The following is a 7,777-nucleotide window of genomic DNA, read 5'->3' as shown; positions in this document are numbered from 1 at the left end:
GAGGCCCGAGGCACTGCTCTCCAATGTCTGCTGGCGATATTGCACCGAAGATTGGAGGCGGCCTGTCCAAAAATGGTGGCGTCATGTTGGGCAAACCAATTCCCAGAGAACCAACGATCTCAAATGTTCTTTGGCTTGTAAGGCCGTACAACATCACCCTGTTAGTCAGCTACAGTACATAACCCAGAGATCTCAAAGCACTTACTAAAACAATTCAGAGAAAAACAGACCACTCTCACCAGTTCTTTCCTCCTTCCTCTCCCCCTCTCCCTCCAATACCACTGCTCAAACAGAGCTTTGGATCATCTGAGGTCTGTATTAACACACATCTAACATATTATACATGATTAAGGCTTTTTAAAAAATAATAGATGGATTCTCTAGACTTAGCTCAAGATTAAAAGAAACAACAACTCAGAATCAGCCGCCTGGTGTGCTCTGAATCCCAAGGGGCAGAGGAACAAAGTAGGCATGTGTGCTATCAAACAGCCAGAAGCAGAGTCGGGAAGGGGGTATTTGGAGAGGTCACGGGCCCCTTTCTTACAGGTAGGGGAATGAGCTCCCGTCTTCCTGAATATTTTGCCTATGAACACACAAGAGTCTCTTTTCCGGATCTCACAGATGGACACTCAGAGATGACACTGGAGCTGTTTTTCCCAAATGTTGTCACATCGCCTCCTCTAAGAGAGGCTGCTGACACAGCCACTGCGAAGTGAAGGGGCAGAATACTGCAATGGTGGAATTAAATCGGGGCAGGATTCTCTTTTACTCTTGGCTCACTGCAACCAAGCTGGCCCCTCTCTTTCACGTCTCAGAGGTAACAGATCACACAGGAACAATGAATCACTTCTTATTGCAAAAAGGATATAGAAATGCACAGTTACAGGTCAGTGGTTTCACTCAGTTGTCTGGGTCAGAGTTGTGGACAAATCCCTTGCTGGGTGCTTGGCAGACAAAGCATAGCAGTACAGCTGGGAAGTCTCCCTCAAGGCTTATGTATTGCCCACAGGCCAACAAACAGGAATGTTAGAATAACAAGAGAACGTGGGAGTGCCCATTTCAGTATTCTCTGAGGTCCCCGTGGGCCCCATTGAGCCGCCCAGAACATACCACAATTTAGACCTAATATGTCTATGTGAAACATTTAAAAATATCTTTTAAAAAGCTGTGAGTTGTTTGTCATTCACTGAATTTGGTTGGCTTAAGGCTTGGTTGTAGCTGCTATCCAGAGAGGGGAGCAGTCATTATACTATTTCTTTCTACACTGTCACCTTGGTGTCTCAGCTGTGGCAAATCCCTTTATGCTTCTCCCTGCCTGGGGCTCCATGTGGGGCAGCACAGATTTCAGCAAACTGGTCTATGCTCAGAGTCCCAGGTGCCTAAGGTCCATCCAAAAGCATGAGTCTTCTCTTGTGAAAATGACAAATGCCAACCTGGAAGCTTAGAGATCTGGAGAGGCAGATTCTGGGATTCTATCTTACTTCTTTGAATCAAAAGAATCAGAGAGCATAGGAAAGAGTGGTCACCTGGAGGAAGCTCAGGACAGAGAATGATCAAAGTGTGCAAAATAAGTCAGCAATTTGGGGATCCAGGGAAGGATTAAGGAAGATTAGCAATGCAGGATCCTCAGATCAGCTTAGTTTCTGAATGAAGCAAGGGGGTCTCTGGGTGTGGGAAGAGATTTGGGTTTTAACTTTAGCCAGATCTGTATTTAAGAAGAATGAAGGTGGAATTAAAAAGGAGGTACGTATGAGAACATTCTATTAGCTCAGGAACAAATGGGGAGTGTGGACTAGGAATGCCAAATTCTCATAAAGATTTAGTCCTTTATGGAGAGTGAAGACTTGTAGGCTATCAGAAGACATGGCATTTTTACTATAAGGTGCCTGTGGCCTAAATCTGCAGATAAAGCTCTTTCTGAGTCATGGGAACTTTGGCCCACCAGAGAGGAGAATCCATTGCTTGGGGTCAATATCTAGCACGTACAGAGTCTGGTGATTACAGCTGAGAACTGGTTCCTTTCATCAACCTTCTGCCTTACTGCAGTCATGAAATGACTAAATTATTCTTAAGCAAAACTTTTGATCTCTTCCTCATCTACACATTGCTTGAAAGGTAAACATTCCCATCTCTTTTCTTTTCTTTTTGGTGGTGGTTAAAAAAAGAATCCTTAAATAGAACAGTATGAAAATATAACTTAAATTATAAAAGTCATAAGATAGAGAAGACTTTAAAAAAATCTGTTCTATTAATTTCACAGGTACCTTGTAGGAAACAAATGCAGAGACTTAAAAACATCAACATGGTTAAGGCTCATAACCATAAAACTATCCTGGGTTCTAGGAATTAATTGTTGCAAAAGCCACTTTTTAGTAAGAAAACATACTGGCTCCAACTTGATCAGTCTGGATTACTTTTTCCTCCAAATGGGACCCATTTCATCATTCCCCCCAGAAATGAAAGGAGGCAGCTGCAGAGCATGAGTGTATGTGTGTGCGTGCGTGCGCTGGGCAAGCACATACATGTATGTCCATTTTCTTCTGCAGCTCCATCAAGTCAGACAAAGACTGGTGTAGTTTTGGTCCCTGATAAGACAACACTGGGCACCGGATGGATGGAGAACCCAAACCAAACCTCTGTTGCATATTCGGTCAGTGTCTGTAGTGCAACTGAATTGTGACCTCCAAGTGCCACAGCCTCTTGAGGGCTCTTGCTCTCTTCTCCTTGTTCCACGTCACAGGTGTCAGAGCAGGTAGGGTAGCAGAGAGAGAGGGAAGGGTGGAAGGAAGGGCAGAGATGAGAAGGGAGGGAAAAGGTCAAATGCCACTTAGGAATGAAAACCTGCCAAACCAAGAGTGACCGTGGCCTCCAGACTTGCCAGGCCCCAGGCCAGGAAGTGCGTCATACAGGCAGCCCAAATCGGTGTTTCTTTTTTTTCACAGGCTTCAAGGTGGTCAGTCTTCGGAGGTCTTCATCTGCATCTGACTCTTCCATCTCGTCATCAGCAGACATCAGGATCTGGAATGGAAATGGAAAGGCACGGCTACTGAGTAAAAGGACCAAGCCTGAGGTGGTGCAGTTTGGCTCTATCTGTCGTGTGTCCCTGACTGTCTGTGGGAATGCCAGGGTCTCTTGACAGGATAGAGCCTCCTTGGGAGAAGGTGTTGGGGTGTCCAGCATTATACCTGAGAGCACATTTTGTAAGGACACACACTAGAACATTCTGATTTTCTGAAAAAGCCCAAGGTTCAGAGTTCTGTGACCTGGATTTAAATCCTAACTCTACTTAACTACTTACTTAGGGGACTATGGACAAACAACTTCCCTCCCTCTGGGCCTCTGAACCCTGATCCATCTTGGTTGTCTTAGGTTTCTATTTCCTTACTTCCAGAAATGACAAAGGCATGTGGGCAACTTAAAAAATGCTGACATCCAGAGTGGAAGGGTTGAGGAAGCCTAGTGCATGCCAGGGCTACAGACTTTGGAGGTTGGGACTAAGCCTGCAGTGGAATGGCTGGGAATGGTCCTGGCTTTCAGGCAATGCTGCTTTCTCAGCAAGTAATTCTCATGATTTAGCACTACTTGGGAATGTGGAGGATAAAAAAGAGAGGAACAAGCCCACCCAGCAAGTCCTGGAGCAACAACATTGGTCTTTTGTGAGGAAATAAAAAATGCTACTTACTTCTGACTCTGACTCTTCATGGGATGCAGCCCGTCTGTACCGGACTTTGCTTCCATTTCTGGAGTCCAAGCTGCCTTCTTTTTCTTCTAGCTTAGCTTTTGTCTTTCCCTTTTTCATAAGGAAATTATCCACAACCCAAAACATTAATGCCTGCAAGAGGATGAGAGACAAGGTTATGATTTGGCCTCTTAGAAACAAGATATTTTCGTCACTGCCATCTGCAAAACCTTTTCCAACCCTATTACATTTTTGTGAGAAACTATTTTGGAACAATATAGGTTTAGTGCTAGAAGAAACTTTAAGAGTTTGGTCCTTTCAACTTAAACACATGAAAAAACTGGAATACAGGAATTATGAGATCACAGATTTAGAACTGGAAGTGACTCTGGTGTTCAATTCCAACCCCTATATTTTGCAGATAACTGAGACCCAAGAGGCTGAGTGACCTGTCCCAGGTCACATAGCCAGTAATGAGCAGAAGCAGCATTTGAACTCAGGGGCTCTGACTCCATACCCAGAACTCTTTTAAGTAATTTGCTCAAAGTCACATGGATAATAACAGAACCAAGCCTAGAACTCCTCAGAACCTCTGACTCCTAGACTACATAGTTTCCACTACTCCCCTCAAAGATCCTTGTTTCTCCTCCCCATTTCTGGTGTCTTCATCCTAATTAATTTTGTTTTCTCTTCATTCTAGATGTTGACTGTATTTCTTTTGCAGTTTTTAAACTCTTGTTCTATGTTTGGTGCTTTAGTCTCTTTCTCAAATAAAGGAATTTTGGTGACAGTTTAGATGAAATCTCAAAAACAGGCCATCAAGAAAAGATTAGAAGGAAGACACCTCAGGAACTCACCACTAGGAGCCTTAGTCAAAATTGTACAAAAATGCCTGTGGCTGCCAGGACATGGGCAAAGAAAGGTCATTAATATAGCTCCATTCCTCATGACCTCCCTTCTGGGGGGTGGCAGGGACAGAAATGTTACTCCAGCCCTCCCATGACAAGCCTCCAGAGATCCATTTACACTTTCAGGGGAGCCATAGAGAGTACAGGGTAAGTTCTAAGATAAAGGGCTAGAGAGCTATGAGGAGGATACCATCGACACGACTTGAGCTTTCAACCTTGGATCTTTTAGGCAAAGGAGAAAAATGATGAATAAAGCTACCCATACTAACATTGACGAAGAAAGGAACTATCAGCATGACGATGGCCAGTTCCAGCTGGGGGTTCTCAATAGGATTCAAAAGAGCTACCTGTGAAGAGAAGAGGATCCAATTTAGTCAGCAGTAAAAGAAAAAAAGAGGCTGAACCATAAGTCAAGATGTGAAAAGAAGAAGGCCCTGGGCCACCTAACTTTCTCCCCATTTATTGCCATGAGAAATTTGGTGAGTGGAAGATTAGACTTTTTGAGCCTGGGACAGGGTGTAAAGAAACAAGAACATCAGACCAGGAGAATTATGAACAGGCTACCATCGCAAGCTGGTAAAGGAGAAGCAGTTATGTCTGAGACGACAGAGCTAAGGGGAGGGAACGGCTATACAGGTCTTTCCTCAAAGGCCATCATCTTCATGTGGCTGGTCTTCTTGATTTTGTAGTCATAACAAATTCTCAGATTTAGAGAATTAGGTGGGTGAGTGGTAAAGCTGGTGGTTCGTTTTCTTTTTACAGGCTTAATTGATCTCTCTCTTTTTCTCCCCACCCCCACACTCCCTTCACCTTCTATCTTAGAATTAATACTATATAGCAGGGGTTGGCAACTTTTGAGTTTTGTTGGCTCTTTTGAGGGCCAGATATGGCTCTTTTTGCAGGAGCCATAAAATCAATTTTTTTTCAGGCGTTGTTACAGGAGCCGCACTGTGAACACTGTACAGCTCTCACGAAATTACATTTTAAAAAATGTGGCGTTTATGGCTCTCAAAGTCAAAAAGGTTGCCGACCCCTGCTGTATAGTGATCCATGAGCTAGGCGCCTGATTTAAGTGACTTGCTCAGGGTCACACAGCTAGGAAGTGTCTAAAGACAGATTTGAACTGAGAACCTTCTATCTCCAGGCCTAGCTCTCTATCCACTCAGTCTCCTAGCTGCCTCCTGCTGACCTCTTTTCAATGGCCCAAATAGGCTAGCCTGAAAGATGCATCAGAAGGTCTAAAACCTGCTGAAATGATGTCATAAGAAGTCTAGGAACTAAGCCGTCATTCCTAACAGCACATGAGCAAAAACTGCCCACACTAGATGGTTGCCTGGATTACAGTATAAGCACAGATCCCAAGAAAGAAACCATGCAGCTAGGCAAGACTAGGCTTCTAGCTACTGCAAGTCAAAGGATGAGTATAGTGTACCAAATGCTAGGCTCAGGCATCCAATACCAAGTCGAATATCATGCTACTAATAGCAAACCAATGAAGTTACCTGGAAAATAGCACACATTACTAAGCCAAAAGCCTTAAAAAAATCGAGAAGGAAAAATTTTAGTAACTGTGAGTAACACTTAGTCTATAAGTATTGTTTCTCCTGAGGCTACCAGGCACTGAGAGGGGTGGGCCAGCCTCAGAAGGGCTGGCTGAATCTGAGGATCCATCTACAGAGCTCAGAGAAAGAAACAAGAAGACACGTTTGAACCAGAGCCAGTGGAGCCAGAACTGCAGCTGGGGAAGTGCTCAACGGCTCATCCTGTTCACAGACATTTCTCTTGGCCAGCGATGCTCTCGGCAAACCATTTCAGGCAGGAAGAGGGATGCCAACCTTTTTCCACTGAGGTATTAGGAGGACGATGATGATGATGGTTTTCTCAAACATCATGATCACGATGTACAGAGCACACTGCCCAACCCAGGCACCACACTGCAGTGGGTCTCCTGCAAATACAATGGTAGACACTAAATACAGACACAGGGCACTCCCCCAAGAGCCAAGCAAAGCCAACTTCTAAGGCCTTCCTCATCCCCCTCTCCCATGCTCATCTATCTCTCCTCTGCTCTCTGCTCCCAGCACACAGTCTCCTAAATCCTGAATGTGACAATTCCAATGTGATTTAATGAAAAATAACATCTGTTGGGATTTGGTGTACTTGGCTGCACATTAATGAATAGCCTGGCATTAGAAACAATATAAAATAAAATTATCATTTTTATACTCATTGCTGACTTTTTCAAGCCACTATCAATCCTTCTTAACATATATAAAACCAACTCCCTCTTTTTCTGACTTCTAAAAGAAGCTATCAGATCTTGGACAACACTTTGCTTTGGAAAAATATCAGGACTCCCCCCGCCAACCCCCCCTTTCCAATTCCCAGGCATTTAGACTTGGTACCCCGGCAGAGGTATCAAATAAAAGGTAGTGACTGGAATGGAGGAAGGGAATGGAAGGGAGTGGAGGGGAGGGGATGGAAGGGGAGGCAATGGCAACAAAATCACAAATGTTCAAAATGCAGGCAAGGGAAGACCCTTAGTTAAACTATGGGAGTAATAACCAGCCCTGCAGAGTCTGGACTCAAGAGCAGGACAGAGGTGCTGGCAAATGTCATCAGGCTCTTTGCAGGTCTCAGAATCCCCCAGAGAACAAATGGGAGGCACCTGCCTGCCTGTCTTGGAGGCACTGACCCTGTGGTGCCCAGCACACCTGGCCTAATCCATATACACTGGGCAGCTTAACCCTGGAGGCAGGAGCCTCAGAGAGTGCTCAGATAGGTATCCATAAAGCTTCAGCTTAAGAAGCAACTGAAGTAGCCAACTGGCTCTGGAGTCCAGGCTTTGAGAACAAAAACTTGGCTATAAAAAGAAAATGGCAGTTTGATCACATGAGTCTACTGTTTATAAAGCAGCCTCTGTGGCCATTTATGTGATAGGCCCCCATTCCTGCTAGACAGAATTGCCAAGGATACAAAGCAAAGACACAATTGAATGCCTTTATATAGTTGTAATGATTAAGAGACCAAAACCATTCCCTTTTCTGGAAAACCTTAAAAGATATGTGATTGATATGCTGAAATTCAGTAATTTTCCATCTTAAGTTTTCTGTCTACTTTAATAAAAAGGACAGTGAACATTTTGGCCTGAAACAATTACAGAAGAATAATTCTGGCCAGTGCTTTTTTA

General features: G+C 44.1%; 1 protein-coding gene across 1 annotated transcript in view; it reads right to left on the bottom strand.

Annotated features, from left to right (window-relative positions):
• Nucleotides 1-1,173: 1,173 nt before the first annotated feature.
• Nucleotides 1,174-7,777, bottom strand: part of LOC123244396 (store-operated calcium entry regulator STIMATE) — a 59,244-nt gene continuing 52,640 nt past the window's right edge. Inside the window, exons 5-8 of the mRNA XM_044672897.1 lie at nt 6,423-6,535; nt 4,857-4,934; nt 3,683-3,832; nt 1,174-3,018 (exon numbers count right to left, since the gene is read on the bottom strand). Coding sequence (XP_044528832.1) covers nt 2,902-3,018; nt 3,683-3,832; nt 4,857-4,934; nt 6,423-6,535 — 458 coding nt within the window. The 3' untranslated portion in view covers nt 1,174-2,901. The remainder of the gene's footprint in view (nt 3,019-3,682; nt 3,833-4,856; nt 4,935-6,422; nt 6,536-7,777) is intronic.

This window comes from Gracilinanus agilis, chromosome 1, assembly GCF_016433145.1.
Source record: "Gracilinanus agilis isolate LMUSP501 chromosome 1, AgileGrace, whole genome shotgun sequence".
In the NCBI taxonomy this organism is placed as follows: Eukaryota; Metazoa; Chordata; class Mammalia; order Didelphimorphia; family Didelphidae; genus Gracilinanus; species Gracilinanus agilis.
Note: the sequence above shows the minus strand (reverse complement) of the source record. Positions and strands in the feature narration are given on the sequence as shown.